Raw genomic sequence first — 22,623 nt, 5'->3', positions numbered from 1 at the left:
TCACATATTTGGCTGTTTTATTAGAATATGAAGGCCTACAGTATGTAGAATAGCATTCTTTAATATATCATATGACATTCTATTGGACTGCAAATATCCTCTCAGTTCAAGTACAAACTAGAGTGATCACAACAATGGGAGCACACATTGGGTTATGAGATATAAAATATGGTTACAAATAGTTGTTCTTCACTTTAAATATATATATTTTTGTCCGTTTGCATTATAGTTTAGCAAAATAACATAATGTGGTGCCTCACTCCCCCTGCCTCTCCCCCTCTGCCCATTTCCCCCATTTTGTGCTTTGAGGATTGTCCTTGATTGGTTCGTGTTGTTCAGGGGAACGATGGGTCAGGGGAGAAGAGAGAGGGGTTAAGTAACAGGGGTTAGTAACAAAACACACCAACACACCATGTTATTTCTCTTCACAAGAACAGGAGACATTTTGGTTGGCAGTAAAATGGCAGGCGAGTCAGATTGACATGTTTGTCATTACCATGATTCCCTTATTAGTACTGGAGGAAAACCAGCCTGCTTGATCCTGATTAGCACTCAAACATTTCCTTTCTCAAATCAGCTACAGTGGTTTTCACACAGTGTGCAGTCAGCTCTCCGGCACCCAATTAGGGGTGATTAAATCAAAGTTCAGATGGGATGGACCTGTGTGTCAAGCCTGTGGAACTTGAGTATTGTCACTGTGATTGTTATTACACATTTAAGGGTATTTAGTGTGCAACAATGTGTGCATGGATATGGATACAGATAAATAATCCAGAAGAAACAGTAATAATAGTTCATCACGCATAAACGATTTGTAAGCAATTGAATAATAGATAATACTTTCATAAAATCAAATGTATTCAGTTGATGGTCACAAAAATGCTGAACATTTGGTGTTTGATACAACAAATATGTACACAGTGGTTGTTCAGTTTTCATTTGAGTGTAAAAAAACGGCCCTGCCTTAAATATAATATAGAAGGCCAAACCACTTTGTACTTTGATTCAATCTCCCCCTAAATCAAACCATTGTTTAAATATATATACGTACATGTGAACAGACTTGTGAACACATGGATTTGACACAAAGAGGTACATTTTCGCAGGGCAGGAATGTACTCCTGTCCATGTAGAAACATTTTCCAGTCCAGTCTGTTCTGTAAACAGTTGACGATTTAATTGTTAGACACATACACACCCTTCATTCAAATTATTGATACAGCACAATCTTTGTGTATATGCTTCCGTTCCTGGCAAAACTATGCTCATTTTAGCTGTCAATATCTATTGTTCATGTGCACGACCTGCAGGTCCTCATCACAGTATGCCTGGACTCTTGCTTCCAGCTTATGTGCAGCTCATTCTTGTAGAATTGCTCAAAGAAGGTATTATACGGACTGAGCTGTGCATTGCACCTGCTCTTACATTATTTCTTAAGCCTTTTCCTAACTGATCCCCCGTGTTAAAAGACATTTCGAGGCCATGTTTACATTCCTGAAGCTGTTACCAGACGGAGGCTGAAGCCTTCCGTGCAATCAGTATCCAGGTCTTCTTTTCCGTAGTGGGAAATCCAGAGCGGTGCCAACAGTAGGTTTTTTCCGCCCAAAATATTAATGTAGTATTCCTCATAGACTACAGCATATTGAGGTTTGTAGACATGGGTCCTTGACATTGACTGGAGTATGTTGGTCCAGCATATTATCATTGTAAACAACCCTGTGTATTACAAAGATCCATTACAAAGAATGACCCCATCAACAGTAAACTAGTACTGTTGACAGGCATATAATATATATGACTGTGTATTTGCACAGTTAAAATTAATTTCCTGTTGAGGTCATAAGTCTTAAGTTTATCATTGAAAGCACTGGTCTTCAGTGATTTCATTTTGTTGAACAGATCTGTTATCACCCTAAATGTGTATTTGTGTCATCACAAACATCTAGGTGAATGATCACATAATCATTTAATTACATTATATTAGTTCTTTCATATGGATACACTGATGTGCAGCTGTTTATAATCTCTACACAAAGTACAGAAACCAGTATAGTGGTCTACCATTTTAAATTGTATTGTTTTCTTCTTCTGTGCTATTCTAATATATAGGCCAAGATATATGCACAGATTGTTGTGTTAAACAACAAGCGTGATTTTTAAAAAATGTACTGTATCACTTAATGCGCACGTGCCATCATTTATCTATCCGATCCTGTTAGTGTTTTGTTGTGGTTAGCCAAGTATTTTGTTTGGTTCAGAGGAACCAAACATTTCAGCAGATGGCTGCTCATCCCGTGAATAGGTTCGCAGAGACTGCTTCGCTCATCACAACATTAATCACCGCACTAATGTGCCCTGTTTCAATCCGGCATGCTTTCCTGTGTCTTCTTATAGCTGAAGGTTTTCTAGAGCTAGGACAAGGTTTAAAGGCTAATCCCAAGGCTTGGCCAATACATTCAAGTCGGTAACTAAGAAGAGTCCATTTGGAATGCAAATTGTAGATCTTCAGGGACTGTGGTTGTACAAACCCTGGCTCTGTATCGATAGTAATACGGTGCTGATACACAAACACAAGCTCCCATGTCAGGTAATGTAATCGTATGACCATGTTGTGGAAACCTGCACAGATCACAGCAGGTAGTATGTGGAACAATGGTCCCAAGGGGCATGTGTTCTTCAGCAGGTTGTTTCTGTCTCCTATGCAAGAGACAGACCCTCCCCTGCCCAGAATATTTGCCCTGTCCTGCCAGGATTTTTCTCTCTGATGAAAAGGGATCATTTTGAAATTGATTATTAGATGAGAATGCAAGATAAAAACATATATTTCTGTCATTCAATAATAATGGTAAATGCAATTGGGATTATGTTTGTGTACAAAGCAACTCCCATCTGTTATTCTCCTTTTTCTCATCTGATGTGGTCTCGGTTCTTCTTAACTGTCCCCTTCACCTCAGGTCTTCACCGTCTCTTCTGTCTCTTCTCTACCTTTCTCTTGTCTTCTCTCCCTTTCTCTTCTCCTCTCTCCCTTTCTCTTGTCTTCTCCCCCTTCCTCTTGTCTTCTCTCCCTTCCTTTTGTCTTCTCTCTCTTCCTCTTGTCTTCTCTCCCTTCCTTTTGTCTTCTCTCTCTTTCTCTTGTCTTCTCTCTCTTTCTCTTGTCTTCTCCCCATTTCTCTTGTCCTCTCTCTCTTCCTCTTGTCTTCTCCCAGTGGCAGCGTTGATGAGCATGGCAGTGTTCCGTCCCTCTCTAATGGTTCTCAGTAGAAAAAAAGAAATGTTTTCCCCAGCTTGTCTTTATGTGAATTCCCAACAACAAGAAGAGCGTAAAAAGAAGCAAGGATCATCCTGTGACAGAGCGATGGGGGACAAGGATGAAGAGTCACGTCCTTCTTGCTCTTTTGCTGTCCTCTGGTCTTAGAAGCTCACCAAAGTGTAGACCATGCTGAAAAGGATCAAGTACAGAGAGAGGGGTCAGAGAGAAAGGATCAAGAATAAGAAAAGAGAACTGAACAGCCTCCATAGATGCATGCATTTATATATGCTATTCACAACATATTGACAATGTCCTTTTGCTAAATGAAAATACGGTTATTTGGCAATAACCTCAATACTGAGTAATTACTCAATAATAAGTAAGGTATGTGGTATATATACTGTATGTTTTTAAATGACAGTTTTACTTGCTAGAAGGAGGCGAGCCTTTTGCATCTGCTTTGCTTTGGGCCAGGCCAATGGGTGCTACCTGATGAAACTAGAAAAAAGTCTAACTAAGCTGCACGGCCTTAACTCTGAATAGAAGTGACACTTCTCTGCCACGGGCCAACAAACTGCATTCATTTGATAATGAAGATGTTTCCTTGCTTCTGGCACCTGAGGTATTCTCACTTATCTGCACCAGTCTATTCACTCTGCAATCTGTCCATCAGCGTCTACTTGAGGAACAGTAGTCACAAAGCATTCCCTTCAATAATATTTCCGGCACAAGTGTAGAAACAGACTATATTTCAAACCCAGACTTCATTTTGGATTATGTACAATAATCATGTTCCAAATAATTGATATCTATTTGGATGCTTTTGTCAATCTGCCATTTTAAATCTCTTTCCTAGTTTTCTCATATGGAGAATCGTCGCATGGTTATTGAAGCACAGGGACTCCTGTTTATTGGTGTCTGTGGGAAGCCATTATGTAAAAATCTAAATGCAAGGACTCATCTAGCTTTTAATGGCATTCATGCAATTCTATGATTATGACAGACAGTGGAGCAATTGATTTAGCTATTTACAATATTTATATATTCTTTAAAAACGTTTATTGTTGCTTTATGTAATATCATACGTCACTTGGGACAAGGGTGCCACGTAGACAACTCAATAATTATGAAATTATCATTTTAAATAGTAGATCTACATTATTATACCGATGAATAAACGGACGGACAGACAGACAGGCAGACGGACAGGCGGACATCTTACTCACCTGTAGAGATAATAGAAGAAAGAAAGCAAATAGAAGCCCAGCTTGCACCAGGACTCTTTTTGGCAGTAACTGAGGATGTCTGCGTTCATGATGCTGACGGGATCATACATCACCTCGGAACCGTCGGCCGGTCGGTGAAAGTATCTGAGTGAGAAATCCAGAGAAAGAGGTGGGTACCTCTGCAAATATCTAAGACATTTAGTCATACAAATGATGTAAAAGGAAATTGCAGAATTAAGAGGCGGCAAAATGTGAAGTGGGTTTATGAGTAGTGTGGGTGACGGGTATAGAGCAAGGGGATGCTCGCAAAGGTGCAAGACTCAACATTAAGTCATTAAAGGTTATATGTGTCAGCAGATACTGTATGCTGCTGTTAAAGTTTAATTTTTACACATTTCTTCTGGCCATAATTTAGATTAGGTTGTTTTTCAGGGACATGAGATGAACCAAGGCCAGCTTCATGCAAAGTTGCATCTTCGATAGATAATTATGGGGTTGTACAGGATAATTCATTTGTCACACTTTAAGCTGGGGTATCCACAAAGGTATTGGGAAGGCTGTGTCACATCCAAATATTACTGGAAAATTGGCCCAAATTTTGATTATAACCTACATTACTACCATGGTGGGGGTTTATTATGAGTCTCATGGTTGATTTTAAAGATTAAGATTAATAGTGATGTTTACCTCAGGCACTTAAATAAATGAAGAACTGATTACATCATTGCTTCCACTGATTGTGAGATAGAATGTCAGCCAGAAATTCCAAAATTGACATTAATACCAACACAGAGGGACTTCACATTGGGAAGAGCCAGAGGACATTAGCCTCTTTGGGAAAGACTAACAAATAAAGACCAAAGAGTAGTGTTCAGTGCAACATGTTCAGAAATACCACAGAGCGCCTCTACTGCAGTTACCACTGCTAGCACATTTCAATGTGGGCTCAATAGTAGGCGAGTGTTAAGATGCAAGGCTAACGGATTCGTGTTCAGTACCTCCACAGGTGGTATAAAAGCAGGGGAATGTTGAGTCCCAGGGTGACCCATTCCGCAGCACACATGAACATCAGGCAGAACAGCCCATGGATGCAGTACTCTGGGACCACCAGCTGGGGGCAGTACAAGTAGTACAGTTATTGTATGCACACACACACACACACACACACACACGCCTACAGTACAGTCACGGTACATTGTATGCACACATATGCATTGACAGATTGAATCTCTCCAAATGTATGTACAAATTTGAATACACTACATTTACGTAGTGGCTAAGATACATGACCGGGATCTGGAAGGTTGTTGGTCCAAACCCCAGTGTAACCACGATAAGATCAGCTGTTCCGCCCCTGAGCAAGGCCCTTAATCCAGCATTGCTCCAGTGGGGATTGTCCCCTGCTTAGTCTAGTCAACTGTAAGTTGCTTTGGCTAAATTATAATTAATAGTTCTTTCCTGAATGTACTTTTATTGTCAGTGCCAATTTTCCACGCTACCCCCATTCTAAATCCATTCTTTGCTCCTCTTCCATGCTCTTTCCCACTGCCTAGCCTGAGCCAACCAGAGCAGCAGACGGAACATACAGATCTGCCTGTTCTGGAATGCTTATTCAATTCTAACACACTCCTTGCATTTCAATTTCCAAGGATTAATCTAAGCACTTTGGTGGTGCAAACGACTGAATCCCTTTTGACAGGAGGGGTGAAAGGTTGTCGGAGAGGGGTGCTGGGGGGGGGGGGGGGGGGGGAGTGAAAGCAGGTGCAGGAACGGAATGAATGTGAATCAATCTGTCACAGTTTTTTCAAAAGTGAAACACATGGAAGACAGTTGTCAACTCTCATTTCCTCCTGTTTCTATAATTCAGCCGTACTTTCTTTTTCTTTTCTCTCACTCCACCTCCACCAATTCTGACAAATGTTCTTTGTCATTAGAACTGTTCATTTTTTTTGCATTGCAAATCTTATTAGATTGCCATTAACGTGTCTTAATGGAGTCTCTTCCCACATAACTTCACTCAGGGCTGTGACTATTGAGAACACTCATTCCCTTATGACAGACATTGCATATAAGCATTTAGCAGATGCTCTTATCTGGAGAAAATGTCACTTATAACTTTTTTACATAAGAGCCATTTATACAGCTGTCACTGGAATAATTCAGGTTAAGCACTTTGCTCAAGGGTACAACTGCAACATCCCCAACTGGGATCTGAACCCACAACCTTTGCATTATGAGCCCAGTTCCAGACCATTATACTATACCGCCACCCATTATAACAGCCAGTATTGATGATACAGACAGACTCATATACTCACAGTTCGCAGTAAGTTACAGATTCTTTCAATATTCCGTATTCTTTCCCTCTAAAGATAAAAACAATAAAAAACAGTAGTAAAGAAAGATTGGAGATATTGAATAATTCCATTCATTATTCAAAGAGAAAACTGCAGAATTATTGTTTAATGTATAAATATAAAGATAGAACGACGTTACATTACCAATAAAGATCTACGGAATTTATTTTAGAAATAAATTCGGAAATTACTCACATATTAGGAAATTACTGCTTTATTCAACATTACATTAAAGCATGTATTGTTACATTTTATAGCATAATGTGTGTGTATACAATACATTTTTAAATCTAAGAAAATAACTCTTATATGTTACACGACAGTGGGCAAACAGTGAAAAGTGCAGTAATATGGTTTCATGACCATGTGTAAGTGTCTGAACATGGATGGCCTTACTGCTCTAGTTGGGTTGCACTGGTCAATGGGATTTTTGAAGTCTTGGCGAAGATCATCAAATGCAATGATCTATGGGAAGAGAGAGATTTGTGAAACGTTACCGGAGAGGCTGGCACACGGCCGCAGAGGACAGGCCCGGGGAAAAGGGAGAGGGGGAGAGACACACAGCGTGCACAGAGCCCAGGAACTGCAGTCCCTCTGCCCGGCTCTGGCACATAAACAAAATGTTGCTAATGTGCATTGTCCCTGTCAAATAAACAAATGATTTAAAAACACTTATACACAATAAAATAAATTAAACATGCTTGGGGAAGAGCAAAGAAGAGGATGAATGCAGTCATGTCTGTTTCACACCATTTTCCAGAACTGGATTCCACGCTGACTGCAGAGTGTGCATTGTCCCTTTCCAAGACATTCACCATACGCTTCCTATGGCTCCACTTTTCTTTCTCCTGTCTCACTCACTGCATGCCACTCTATTCCTTCTGCACATTTCTGTCTGTCTGTTCCGCTTTCCGACGCCATCTCTGTGCATATTTCGTACCACTTTTGCCAGTCTCCCTCTCTCACTGCCCCCTCACCTCCCCTCCCCTCCTCGGCATTCCTGCATATTTCCATCTTTACCCTCCATCATTGTTGGCATGAGTCCTTGAGCCAAACAACAATGCAGCCCATGTGTGATGCATCTGTTATTAAACAGAAAAATGCATTCTCCAAACAGAAGTGTACGTTTCATACAATCATATACTGTAAATTCTCCCTGTCTTTCCACATCTTACACTTTCTCTCCCTTCATCTCTCTCCTCTTTGTTGTAAACAGATTCAGTTGCCATAGTGACTGGATGAGCACTTAAGCGGGTGCCATGGTTACTACTGAAGTGAACAACCAATCCCACTGGGTGAATGCTTCAGAGATACAGAGAGCGAGAGAGAGCGCTGGGCAGATGGAGGGCGGTGTGGAAGCACAATTATGTTCTGATAAGCATTTTCAATCACACCGTTTGTTACTGAAACGGATGCAGACACACAGTCACACATACATATGGACTGACTCATACAATATCACTCCAGCAGACACTTTGATGTACTGTACAGTGCTTGTTCATGGTTCAGTGATGCAATACACATATACATGCACACATACATACACTAGTGCACATATGCATGCGCGCACGCACACACACACACACACACACACACACACACACACATACATATCTCTGTGCAATTCCCAGAATTACTGTAATTTGCATAATACTGTTATAAAAAAAAATTGTTATTGTTGTTGTATTCTTATTGTTCTCATGTTTATTTATTGCTTCTGAATAACAAATTCACAACATCGATCGATATTAATCAAGCAACATGTGATCCATTTTTAATTTGACTGACCTTGAAACTATTGATTTATCATCATAATATTACATTTAAATGGGATATTCATGAGTTTGACAGCTTTTTGTTTTGACACATATGAATATCTTTTTTCGATACTTTTCTAATATCTATGCCACTCCTGTCTTACAGTTGGAATACCAGTCAAGATGATTTCCCCATCTAAATAATCACAGCAGTAATCACATTTACAGACATGCCTGGATTATAAAAATGATGTTCATAGGTGAAGATGACTGACAGTAACTGTGCTCAATTTCACACGATTAGCATCAAATCTGAGAGAATAACTGATTGTTATGGCCAGCTCTGCCCCCACTTAGCAAACATTGAATACTTATCCCTGCTTTGTCTTCCCTGGGTGCCTACTGTATGCCTGATATACTCAGTGTCCCATGAATACTGAACACATCAGGTACAGGCACCCAGATATAATCTGTTAGAATGCAAATTGTTTCATTGTTAGTGTCATTAATGTGCACAATGCTCTATTGCCCAGCTGGAAAAAACCCCCCAGCTCAAGATAGAGTTTTAAACATCTGGTAGCTGGTTAACCAGTACAGACCAGCTCCCAGCTTGGCATGGTTTGACCAGCTCTAGCTATGTTTTGAAACAGCTGGTAGCTGGTTGACCAGCTCATACCCAGCTAAACCAGCTTTATGACCAGCTTGGCTGTGCTGGTTGACCAGCATATGACCAGCTTAACCAGCTCAATTTTCAGTCTGGTCAAGCTGGATTTTACACCAGGGAGATACTACATCTTTACTCCTGGTCTGTGAATGCTGATGGCCAGGTCTGGTACTGGTACTGCTCGTATTTTTCAGGAGAATTCACTTCTCAACTATATTGTAAGTTGCTTTAGATAAGAGTGCCTGCTAAATACATCTAATGTAATGTAAAGCTGGTGTGGTCTCGAACAGCTGCCCAATGGTTACACAATTAAGTGTATTTTATTGTCACAAAAGTGTAGATGAATAGTTCAATAGTTTAATTCACACCTATGTATGATATGATATGAGCATGCACAGCTGTTCAATGATCATTGTTATGTTTAAGTGCTGAGCAGCTATACACATACAATATATCCATTGGTTATGTGTAGATGGAACTCTTAAATGTCACGCGCAAATTTACACGTTGTAACACAAACAGATGCCAACAGCACAGCCCGTCTGCAGCGTCAATCCGCGGAAGATGAAACACACTGCTCTGTCAGTGAGAGTGTGTCTGTAACCAGTCTGGAAATGTGTGGATGCTCACTCACTTATCGTTCAGTTTGCTGAAGGTAGGCTCCATCATGGGGAGCTGTGTCAGAAGCTAGACAGCTCATGCAGTCTGTGCTTATCCCAATATCTGCACCGACAGTGACAACCCCCCCCCCCCCCCCCCCACCCCAAACCCCAGGGAAACCATGTCCGTCACAAGATCTTTATCCTAGTCAGTTAATTTAAATCAGTTCCATTGGTTTGACTTTGCCAGAGACTGAACCTATGAGAATCTGACGTTACATAATCTGATGTTAGACTGTGCAAGCTAGTCCTTTGTCTGTCATCTTTTTTTTTTTGTATATTAGTCAAGCTGACACCCTGAAGACAGCTTGATATTGTTCAGTTTCATATCAGGACTCTGGTTCAGCTTGTTATCAGGATGGTCACTAGATGATGGACGGTATTTGTTGTTTCTGTGACATTTCAGTCACCACTGCACTTGAGTTCCAAAATTCCGGCTTTTTGAGACAACAACATCTGTCCAATAATTTCCTTGTGATGAAAGGTTTTGTTATAAAAATGGGTAAAATATATATTTCATGTTCTTATTGCCTTCAATCTTGTATACATTCATATTGAAGTAGTCAGTTCAGTCAGTGTGTGTAAAAGCTCAGTGCTGTCAGTTCCCCGTCAGCTGTTGCACCCCGCATATGTGTGTATGTGTGTGTGTGTGTGTGTGCATGTGTGTGTGCGTGTGTGTATGTGTGCATGCATGCATGTGTGTGCGCGTTTTTTGTGTGTGTGCATGCATGCGGATGCAAATGTGTGCGTACAGGCACCTGTGTGTGAGTACGTGCGTGTGTGCGTTTGTGTGTGTGTGTGTGTGTGTGTGCAGGCACCCGTGTGTGTGTGTGTGTGTGTCTGCGTGCGCGCACGCGCGCGCGTGTGTGTGTGTGTGTGTATGTCTGCGCGTGTGTGTGTGTGTGTGTGAAAACGGGAAAGTGGCGAGTGTGATGGTGTTTTTATCCGGGGCAGAAATAGCGACTCACGTGCCAGATGATGAAGAAGATGAGGGAGGCGCACAGCACCAGAGTGAGCATGTAGCAGAAGGCGGCGAAGGTGAACGCCATGGCTGTGCCAGCCAGCCTCGCAGTTGATGATGGGCCGAGAGGAGGGGTGCCACCACAGCTCTCCTCCTCTCTCCGTGTCTGTGAAAGTGCCTCTCGGCTCCGTGAAAACCTCCCTCGCCCCCCTTCACCTCCTCTGTCCTCCTCGGGCTCTTCTTCTTCAGTTTTGTAGAAGAGACGAGTGACCAGTAGTGACCAGTGACGGGACTGCGAGGTGGATGAGTGAGACTTCACTCCTTTCCTTAGCTTTTTTCTTTGTTCTGTTTTTTTATTTTTTATTTGTTGCACATTGTCTTCCTTTGCTTTTCTTGGTTTGTCTGTGCGTGTGTGTGTGTGTGTGTGCGTGCCTGTGTGTTTCTGCAACTCTCCGGTGTCTATCCCACTTCAACTGATCTGTTGATCTGTGTGTTCTCCTGCGTACTCTCGGCAGTGCATTCAACTTTTATCCTTCCAACTCCGTCTCTTTCTCTGAGTCCTGCCTTTCACCGCTCTGAAATGTGCACGGTAAGTTACACAACCTGTCCACACCCTGTTGGCACCAACACTCTGACTTACTGGCACACTAACACAGCAACAGTGTCTGTCTTCCTGATAACAGGAAATAAGAGCGGCAAGTAATGAGGTGCCAGTGCTGTCCAAATTCTGTCCTTGGCTTTTAATTACATTTTAGCTTTTTAAATGCATGCAATTACATTTTAAATTACATTACTAATGACTGTCAATTCATAATAATTTTCAATGGAATGTAAAAAAAAGACTGTAATTAATCCAACAAACATAAGACATTTTTTGGCTTACAATGAAAAGAGGTTAAAAAGAGCAGCAACCTTGTTTGATATATTTAACATTAACTGTCATTATATTATTTGGGTACAAATACATTTATAAATATAGCAGCAACATGGTCACAGGCAATGGTGAAGAAGAATGACTGAAGCTTCTTGTAAAATATGTATAAAATTATGACAGAAGAACTCATGAAGGAACAATTATGTTCATCATTTACTGATTATGTGAAGCCTGAATCCAGTTTTGTTCGATTACTGTCAAATTATTTTCTCAGGATGACAATGTTATGATGTGGAATGGCTACAGGTTACAGTGATGCTTAAAAATCAATAATACAGTACATTATCAAACATATTCTCTACAAACATGTATTTCAATGCACAGCCCAGTACATAAAGATGGTGATGGTTATGGTGATGATGGAGATGATGATAATGAATGATGGATTGTTATGAATTAAATCAGTATCTCTTATGAGTATACCTGTGTCCTGTGGTATAGTCTGGCTTTGTCTGTCCCAGTTGACAACCCCTTTTCTCGTGTTACTGTCAACTGCATTCAATGTCATTATAAAATCATTCTCTTTTTCATTCTGTGAGGGCTGCTTCCAGCAAGACCCTCCATTCCGTTGCCTGTCAGCATATAACTATGAGTGAGAAGGCTGAGCAAGACTGGAGTTGGAAGCAATGAAAGCTTTTTTGATGTTGTTGTTTTTTTAAAATTATTATTATTAATTTGAATTGTTCTATTAATTTCTATCAAAAGATATCCAGCGCCATCCTTTAGAAATATCTTTGTCAATCAGTTCCTCTCCTTCTCTTTCGCCCCCATTCCCTATTTCTCCCTCTTTCCTGACCTTCTCTTCCCGCTTTCTCCCTTCTTCCCCCCCAAAAAATATAGTGCTTTAAGACAAAAGGCAGACCTAGAAATGTTTATTCTCCTCCTCTGTCTGGTCGTTTCTCCGTCCCTCACTGTCAGCTCAGGTACTGCTTTGTTATATTCCAAACAGTGTCCTAGTACATTCAATAGTCCCTGTGCCGCTCTCTTTCACGCACCCTATTCCTTTCGCTTTACTTTATCCGATGGCTGTATTCCCTCGTTCCCTAGAGATGGACGAAGGGGAGGGGGGGGGGGGCTGGGGGAATCTCCGCGGTTTATCTTTCTTCCATTGGTTTCCCTAGTTTGTTTTCATCTCTCTCTCCTTTTGTTCCCCCTTTCTCTCTCTGTGGTGGTATTCCTCCGTCATTCAGATAGAGATGAAAGGACGCTGGTTCTCTTCTGCCTGGCTGTCTGTGTGAGAGTCAGAGCCTAACTAGAGTAGCTTTCCTACTCTGCCTCCCTCCCTCCCTCCCTCTCTCTCTCTCTCTCTCTCCCTCTCTCGCTTTCATTCTCTCACTCCCTCCCTTTTTTCTCTTTCTCCTGTCACTCTCACTTAATTCTCTCCCTCCCTACCACTCTGTCTCTCTGTCTGTTTCATTCTCTCCTTCCCTCGTTTATCTCTTTCATTTTCCCACTCTCTTTTTTCACTCTCTTAACTCTCTCTACACCTCTCTACCTCTCACTCATTTTCTCTCTCTCTCACACACAAACACACACATGCATGCTTACCACATACATGTTTGCTCTCTCTCTCACACACACACGCAAGCACGCACATACATGTGCATGCTCACACACACATGCATGTTCTTTCTCTCTCTCCCTCTCTCTCTCTCTCTCTCTCTCACACACACACACACACTGTTTACTGTCATTCTATATAATTCTTTGTCAGACTCTAACCCCCTGCTGAGGTCTATTGCCACAGGCCTGAAATTATGCCAAATAAAACATCATAGCTCATCTTATAGTAGCAAAACAGTTTGTGTGGCCTCAGCAGTAATTATTGGCACCAAACTGAGACGTTGTAAAGTGTTTGCTTTTAGGGAGGAAAGGACTAATCTCCTCATATATTAGCACAGATGCTTCATTCACAAGATTAAGATCACATTGAGTATTCTCAAATGCTTTCACTTTCAATCTGTCTTCACACTATGCCCGCAGAACTGCCCCTCACTGGAAGGTTTTTGTTTTTCACACCATTCTCTGCAAACTCTAGAGACTGCTGTGCGTGAAAATCCCAGGAGGTCAGCAATTTCTGTGATACTCAAACCACCCTGTCTGGCACCAACAATCATTCCACGGTCAAAGTCCCTTAAATCATATTTCTCTCCATTCTGACATTTGGTCTGGAAAACAGCTGAACCTGTTGACCACATCTGCACGCTTTTATGCATTTAGTTGCTGCCACATGATTGGCTGATTAAATATTTTCAATAAGAAGCTGGTGAACAGGTCTACCTAAGAAAGTGCTCACTGAGTCTATAATCATGAGCTGGAGAGCAAGTGACTATTTTCAGACAGAAACATTTTTTCATAAGACCCAGCTTTCTTGGAATGCAACGACCTCAATCATTTTTGTATACAGAATAATTAAGGAGAGGATCACCTTTGACAAGACTGATCCTGGATCAGCATTCACTTGGAGCTGATGCAGCACTCACTTTGTTCCTGTCCTTGCTTCTAGGCTTACCTTTTATGTTTATGAAGATATTATGATATTTTGCAACTGGGATGAGACAACTTTGCAATCAAAATGTAGTGCTACATAAAAACTGATTGTTTTTATTCAGAACTGTGTAAGGGAAAAGGCACTGGTGGAAGTGGTCTGGTTTGTCTGAAATCAAATCAGTATCATTTATGGTCCATGAGTGCCTCCTGATGGATGGATTTGTTTTAAGTGTTTCCATCCCCGCTTAAACATGTGATCCAGATAATAACGGCTGCGTCACATATACAGCCAAATACAATCAGTATTACAAACAGTAGCGTACAATCTTTTATTCTTTAGCTTAATTAAAACATTTGCATACATTATATGTTTAAGTACATTTCTAAGAACATTTAGCACACTTTTTCCACCTGCAAGCTCTTTCATTTCAACATTGTATTCCAAGACATTAACAAATATCCCCAGGGTTTGCGCAAGTAGCTGGCAAGCAGCATTTACCTGATGCATATATCAATAAAAAAGGTGAGTGAAATGAAGGTGGACTATAATGATAACAATAACAATAACTCTATTTTTATTTGAAAGGGGTCATTGTATGTGCAGGTTTTTGTTCTACCCCAGAACTTTAACACCTGCCTCAACTAATTAACTAATGACGGTCTTCAATCAAGACCTTGCTAAGTAGAATCAAGTGCCTTAGTACTGGGCTAAAAGAAAAACCCACACCCAGTTCTTTTTGGAAAAAAAAAGCACCCCTACTCTAGGGAATCCTAAAAGGAAAGCTACATTTTGTGACATTCTCCTGAAACCTGATTTATTCTACCAGTTGTAGCCAGTGTTGCATTTTCAATCACCCTTTGAATAGAGGTGCAGATTCAGAATACAATAAGAGGCTTGGGAAATTGTAATGCTATGAGCCTGACAAGCGAGGTTTTGGGACTTTATGTTCGTTGGTAATTTTGTTTGCTCAGCCACAGGTTCACTGTAATCTTTGAGCTGTAGGAGCCGGTATGCACTGACACTCTCTGGTGTCCCTCCATGTAGAATAGATGGACAGCAAGCTGTGTGGGTGTTTCCTCTTTACCTAATCCTGTCTCTCAATCTCCTTTGTGTTAGACCACATGTCGATTGGCTGCTGCTCCCAGATTTGGATTTGAGCCCAGACATTTCTCTTGTTGCTGTTTTCTGTGTAGCAATGTTCAGAAATTTAGATTAAGGAGGATGTCTGTTGAATCAGTTTGAAGGACACAGATTTGCATCAGTTAATGTTTAAAACATTGCAGGTTTGATTCCCAGGTAGGACACTATCTTTGTACCCTTGATAAATGTACTTAACCTGAATTGCTTCAATATACGTGATATAGCCAGTTGTATAAATGGATGCCATATAAAAACAACTACAAAAAAGAAAAAAATGTTACGTGTAAGGTTTTGAACACTACCTTGTGTATAGGAAGACAACTACACACACTCTCAGTCAGATCACAGGCATTTACATGAATGCAAAAGAACAACATTAACCCTTGTGTAGTCCTGAAATGATCCTCCCCTGGAGCAATGCAGGTTTAAGGGCCCAACAGCTGTGCAGATCTTATTGGGGCTACACCGGGATGAGAACCATTGACCTTGCATGTCCCAATCATTTACCTTAACCACTACGCTACAGGCCACCTCCGCCTCATTAAATCCCTAAAATAAAGCATCTTCATCTATTAAAGTTTAATTTAAAATCTATTTTGCATGAAGAAACAACCTGTCACTTTGTCATCAAATTTCAAGTTGGAAAAAACTGTATGTAGATAATGTATGGGGTTTTCTCTGCTGTTAAACATAGTGGCGGGTCATTTTTGACCCTTTAGACAACACAAGGGTTAAACTAAAGACGGCACATTTTTCAGAGAGAATAGAATGGCCCAAGACCTGGTGAGAAAGGCTCAGAAGAACCCACACACCACTGCAAAAGAACTGCAAAAAAAAGTAGCAAAGTTGCCAGAAAGAATGACCTCAACACAAAAGAGTCTAAAGTATCCAAACAAAACATTGAGAAGCCTGAAGACTTTGGTGAAGCCCTTGAAGAGAAGAACACCTTGCCAACTGAGAAGCATGGAGGTGGATCCCATTATGCTTTGGGGTTCTGTGGAAACTAGGAGAAACACACTGTGCCACTGGAAGGAAGAATGGATTCCACCAAATATCAAGAAATTCTAGAGGCTGATGTTGAAAGATTAGTCCAGATATTGAAGTTAAAGAGAGTTTTGGTATTCCAGCAAGACAATGATTCAAAGCATACCTTGAAATCAACCATGAAGTACCTCCAGGACTCCAGTCCCCAGACTTGGTGGCCATTCCAAATTGAAAATCTGTGGAGAGAGTTCGAGCATGCCATACATGTAAGGAGGCCGAAGAATACTTCCGAGCTAAAGGTCTTCTGCCAGGAAGAATGGGTAAAAATTCCAAAAGCGAGAATTGAAAGACTCTTAGCTGGCTACAGGAAGCCTTTAGAAGCTGTTATAGTTGCCTGAGGAGGAGTTACAGTTACTAACTGACAGGGCTCTGAAACCTTTGCACAGGCCCTTTTTATTTATTTTTTTATTTTGAAACTGTAAAAAATGAAAATGAGAAGTAATCTTGCTTCAGAATTTGAAGAAATGTGTCAAATGTGAGGTCAGGTTCGCTTCTGTTCACTTGGATGTCAATTGTAAAAAGGCTTTTTGACCAGGGGTTTTTGCATACTACTGTATGAGCTTGTAACACGTTTTCCAATAGACAATTCCGCTGGTGTTGGATATGGAATCTAGAATACCAGAAAGGACAAAAGCATAAAATGTGTTCTATTTCTGTCTCTTTTCAGGGTATGCAGTCCAGCGTTCATCAGAATCCCGGCAGTCATGTCAGAATGACTTATTATGATGGCTGTTAAAATAGAGGATGGTAGCTAGTTTTTAAGAGGTAGGTCCTTTAAACTTCCATAGATGCAGAAATAAGAGGTGACAAGAGGGAAAGGACATAACCCCATATATGACTCACGTATCAACTGAAATATGGCACAAAGAAAAAACATAAAATAAAGATTCAGGAAACTAGAGCACCATGATCCTTGGTCATTCATCGAATGACACAAAGGGGAAAATGTGTAAAAGTCCTCACTCAACTATTTAAGACTGAGAAGGCGGGACCACACCTAGCACACCTGGTCTAATTATAGCCTCAGAAGAAAGAGCTCTGAAAACAGCAGCAAAATGCTGAGCTCCTGGAAATTTGAATACAAAATACACACTCCCCATCCCCCAAACAGAAATAATTAGCCCTATTAAGCACACAAATCCAGTTAACCATCGACATTTTCCTAACTATAATCTCTTATTTAATAAGACAAGAAGACAAGAACATAACAGATGAACAATCCAAATCCCCAAAAGTATCTCCTGCATTACTGGTATGCTTTTGACAGACTGTTCAAACTTTGTGGAGTGTTACACAAGCACAGCTCAGGACCTGCGTGTATGAAAAGATTGGATGTCTCCCTGTCAACTAAAAATCCATTTCAGTATGGCAGTCCGCCTGGATTGCTATCACAGAATATAAATCCTACCAAAGCCCCTATTATAACCTACCATACCAAAAAAAAAAAAAAGAACTTGTAAAGTCCTTCCAAGTCCATGTAAGTTCTTTGCCCCTGTGGTACTTTAGCCCAGCCTGGGCTTTTCTTGTGTCATTTCATGGTGCATGGCTTAATAGCAGCTTAGAACTAAATAAAAAAAAAAAAAAAAACAGCACCCCCACTCTCCCTGCTAATGGCAGCAAGTGTACCCTTCAGTTTGTTAAACAATAGTATTAATCTCCTGTGGCTGATGGAAAGGCCCTAGACTCCCATCAGAACATTCTGGACATGACATTGGTGCCTTTGGCTGAACTGACAGAGGTGGGGTCACTCAAGGAAATTACTTATCCACGGCTTTTGAAACAACAGGAAGATTTATCTTCCCCAGTGAAATTGCCTCCTGTGAAACAGGTGGATAACAGTCAACAAGTGATTTATAGTCTTTGCTTTGGGTTACCAAACTGTTTGTCTTTATGTGAATAATATATTGAGTTGGAGGGGCCGGGTTACTGGTCTCATTGATATTTAAGAAAGTGCATTATTTACTGAGATTAACCACTCCAGTACTCTTTATTTTGCAGTTACTCTTTATTTTTCTCTTTCTGGTCTCCTTATTCTTCCTCTTCTCTCACTCTTGTGCTTGTAGCCACTCTGCCCCAATGGCATGGTCAACATTATCTCTTGTGATGAATATGGTGACACGTGCCTGTATTATCCCATAATATGAGGTCTGCTCATGTTCCATTTAAAATGAAACATCAACATGTGTGTAACTGTCAACAGTCAGAGTGTTGACACTGGCAATGAAAGGACGGTTGAAGACATAATAGCCTTGAAAATATAATATTCTTCAAAATTACATTATATGCCGTTTTTAAGAGAATTTGGGGTAATAATAATCATTATGATAATTTGCAGGCATCCAATATTCAACTGCCCAAATGTGTATTCTATATGATCATTACCAAGTTTGAATCCTGACTTCATGTTGACTGCAGTCTAACACAATGACATTAACAATTGCTAACTACTTTGCCAGCATTGAGCACCTAGGTGATGTAAAAATTATACCAGCTGCCTCTGGTTGTAATGTAGCCATATGATGTGATATATCAATTGTCTAATACCTATTCTGCATGTTGCTGATGTGGTGGCAGTTGCAGGTTTTGTGGAAAGCATTGTTATATTATGTGAACAAAAAATTATTGTGGGATATGAGTCATTCCTCTTCTCTTTAAAAGCGATTAAATCTGTGTCCTATGAAGATGGAAGTACAGTGGCTGTTCCAGTAATTCAATCGGAGGACTGTTCAGAAAAATTGCAACACTGCCCCTGCTGGCAAATAAAATATACATCTCAGCACTGCATCAAGTCATGTTTCAGGAGAAACAGTGGCCTTGGAAATCATATAATATAAATTCATAGGTAACAATACCCATTGTGTCACACTTGGGAAATCTCTTTGCTCAGGGCAACTCTCATATACTGCATATACTGCATTTTGCACTTACTTTCTCTTTAGCAAACAGTACTGTGCAGAAGTCTTAGGCACCATAGACTTTATTATATATGTTTATTTTGTTGTGTGTGTTAGTATAAAAGAACACATTTGAGATTTCCAAATATTCATTTTCCAAAAGATTTAATTTTACAGAGACGTTTTTGTCTTATATGTACAGAATGTTATACAGGTGCCTAAGACTTTTGCACAGTACTGTATATTTGTGCAACATATATTTATATTGTCTTTTTGTTTGTTATTAATTTCTGTTAAAACAGAAAGGCCATCATCCATTTAAGGAAGTACACACTTACTGAAGTAATTCAGATTATGTCCCATTGCTCAGTGGTAAAACAGTTGTACCAAGGGCCTACTTGACATATGAACTTGCAGCCTTCCGGTTGCAGCCTTATGTAGGCCACTGCACTGCATGATATAGACAAAAGAGAGGAAGAGCCAAAATGGCTGAAGAATTTACAGAAAGCCAGCCAGGTTCAGAAGGCAGGACACGGGAGTGAGGTGGGCTAAACAAACGGACAACAGGTGGAAAGCATAATAGGGTAATGATACAATAACAAGGGGGAAACGAAAATGCGGACTGGATGCACATCGACTAACAAGTAATATATTAGGGAGCAGACATTTGCATAGAGTTAGGAGACGTAGTGATAGCGTTACAGAGCGTTACAGAGAGTTACAGAGCAGACTAGAAAAGGGAGATAATTGTTAGTACGTTAGTTACGTGTCTAAATCTAAATAAGTGATAAGTAATAAAGTCAATAAGTAAATAAGTAATAAGTAAGTCAGTTTATTAGTTAGACAGAAAGTGTATTAATATGATTAGTACTGTACAATATCTTTATCTATATCAATATCAATATCTATGTCGGAAATCTGGAAACTACTGAAATCACCCGAATAGTGCAGCACGCAGACAGGGAGTGACTATGGCACGAAAACATCCTGACACAGACATAACAGGGGATGACAAAATGTAATAAACAGTAATGAATGGTAAACAGAAAACCAGATACGATAATGAAAAATGATGAATAACAAGAAATAAACAAATAAACTAACAGACAGAACTAGAAACATAACATGCCTCCTTCATGACACTGTAATACAGGGTAATTTCCTGGATTGAATATTCTATTTTAACAATGTTGAGTAGGTTGTGTCAATCAGAAATATCCATTCATTCTTCTACAAAATATGATTGCAAGCTCAGGGGCAGCAAAATGTAAAATCGGTGTCTCGCTGAATACTTCTGCAAGACACTGTACAGAAATCCAATCTTGATCTGTCTCACTCTTTTTCACCCAGCACCCTGCCCCAAGTCACATGACTACTCAGACCTGCCTCTCTGTTATTGCAACAACATACAAGAATACACATGCTTTCCGGGAAGAGCGTAGGAGAGAGCACCTATTGAATTACCCAGTTTTCTCACAGCTTTCATTTTCATTTTAGCACGATGCCCTGATTCCCCTTCATGCACCCTCTCTCATGACTTAACCTTTTTTGCTTAATCAAGGTCTTGCTTGGGGAAAACTGCACCGGGTCCAGGGCCACCTTAGGCAATACTGAGGTCAGTATCAGTAACATACAAATATGAACCAAGCAATAAGCACTGTACAGACAGAGCAACTGTCAATTAGACAATTGTTTTCAAATATAAAAATGTATAACAAATAACAAGGATATGAGTGTCATGCCTGCAGGTGTTAACCACACCACAAAGGCAGAAACAAGAAATTCAGGAGCACAGGACACGCTATGGAAACTTTAGGCCTAAAGGGAAGTTCCTTTTCACAGTGTCATAATGTTTTCATAAGGTTCACAAAGATGTTACAAGACTGTGGCTTGAGCAATGTGATCTATTTGTCCAGTATCTGCGATGTTTCCTTTATTTGTGATAGATTGTGGGTTTTACAGGACAGAACTTGGTAAGGAGCAAGTGAGAGTGAAAGTGGATGAAGGGCAGTGAGAGCACATGACTGCACATGTGTATTGCCCGTGAAATTTGACCAGATTATTCTAATCTCACTCCACTAGAATGTCAATTCACAACATGGCCCATGCGATTTCCTGATGAAGCTGAATATGTGCACTAAATCGTTTCTTTTTTTTCCCACAAAAAAAACGATCAGCTCTGAAACATCCATCATGACAGTAGATGTCAAACCAAGTCTATCCTCTTCCTCAGCGTCATCTATTTAATTCTCTCTTAATATTCTTTCTCTTGACAGCACTCATAGAAGAGTCGGTGAGATAATATGCGTCAGAGTCAAATATTTCCCCTTTGTCTTAAAGTACAGCTGCTATCCAGATGTGTAATTGACATTAGACAAAATTAGCAAATAGATGAAGAGCCATCAGATCCAGTTTTTCTGCAGAGGACACATCTGTTTGACAGCAAGAATTCTCATTCCACAAAGCAGCAGCTATCTATCCACAGTACATACTGTGAGATTCCTATGGTTGTCAAAGGGCAATTCATCATGCAAGTTGAGAAAAAAAGATATTCCCCTAATAATGCCAAAGAACTGTGACAATTGTCCTACCATAAAATGGACTCTTTGTCATAAAAATTGGAAACTACTTGAAGACTACATGAACCACCAATTACCAATGCTGACAATGGGGACAGGCAACTGATGTACAAAGAAACATTGTGATTATATTGTATCTAGTTTTAAAACATTAGTGTACTTGGACAAACATGTCTGTCCAAATTATTCATTATACACATATTCATTCTATACAGACACTCAGTTAGCACTTTATTTGGTCAACCTGTACAACAGCTTTATCAGCAAATCCTGTGGCAGCAACTCAGTGCATAAAAGCATTAAAATGTTATGGGTAACATACTCCATATTAAAAATAAACATGTAGATAAGTTCATTGCCCATGCTATCCCAAACAATAATTTATTAGTAGGGCTTGCTCATCCCGACAACCAACCAACTTTGTCTCATTGCTAATTTGAAGGCATTACTAGAGCATTCCAGATGACCTGCACTTGTTCGACAAAGCCAGTTCGCGTCCCCAATTATACAGCGTAATCAATTAAATGCGATGTAAAGTATAAAGTCTTCCTCTGTGATTTATTCATTTTCAAGTAGTTGATGATGATGATGCCTAGCCTACTGTCACGCTACACGAAAAGAGTAGAACATTCCGTTTACTGTGGGACTTTTATTCTGAATTTCTATA

The 22,623-nt window shown here is 40.2% G+C and overlaps 1 protein-coding gene across 1 annotated transcript; it reads right to left on the bottom strand.

Annotated features, from left to right (window-relative positions):
- LOC133123250 (protein cornichon homolog 2-like) lies at positions 1–12,791 on the bottom strand. Its single transcript, XM_061233589.1, has 6 exons — positions 10,882–12,791; positions 7,230–7,298; positions 6,795–6,842; positions 5,475–5,587; positions 4,477–4,620; positions 1–3,439 (listed from the first exon to the last, which is right to left on the bottom strand). Exons 1-6 carry the CDS (start codon positions 10,960–10,962, stop codon positions 3,412–3,414), a joined length of 483 nt encoding a protein of 160 aa, XP_061089573.1. The 5' UTR covers positions 10,963–12,791; the 3' UTR covers positions 1–3,411.
- Positions 12,792–22,623: the final 9,832 nt, after the last annotated feature.

Source organism: Conger conger, chromosome 3, assembly GCF_963514075.1.
Source record: "Conger conger chromosome 3, fConCon1.1, whole genome shotgun sequence".
NCBI classification, from domain to species: domain Eukaryota; kingdom Metazoa; phylum Chordata; class Actinopteri; order Anguilliformes; family Congridae; genus Conger; species Conger conger.
The sequence above is the reverse complement of the archived record's forward strand: the minus strand, read 5'-3'. Positions and strand labels throughout refer to the sequence as shown.

What these genes read in the sequence shown, in the direction of transcription:
- LOC133123250 (XM_061233589.1), bottom strand. Translation starts at nt 10,962, where the DNA reads ATGGCGTTCACCTTCGCCGCCTTCTGCTACATGCTCACTCTGGTGCTG. An exon ending in TCTTCTTCATCATCTGGCAC is followed by an intron (nt 7,299 to 10,881) that starts GTGAGTCGCTAT and finishes CTCTTCCCATAG; the next exon opens with ATCATTGCATTTGATGATCT. An exon ending in TCTGTAACTTACTGCGAACT is followed by an intron (nt 5,588 to 6,794) that starts GTGAGTATATGA and finishes TACTGCCCCCAG; the next exon opens with CTGGTGGTCCCAGAGTACTG.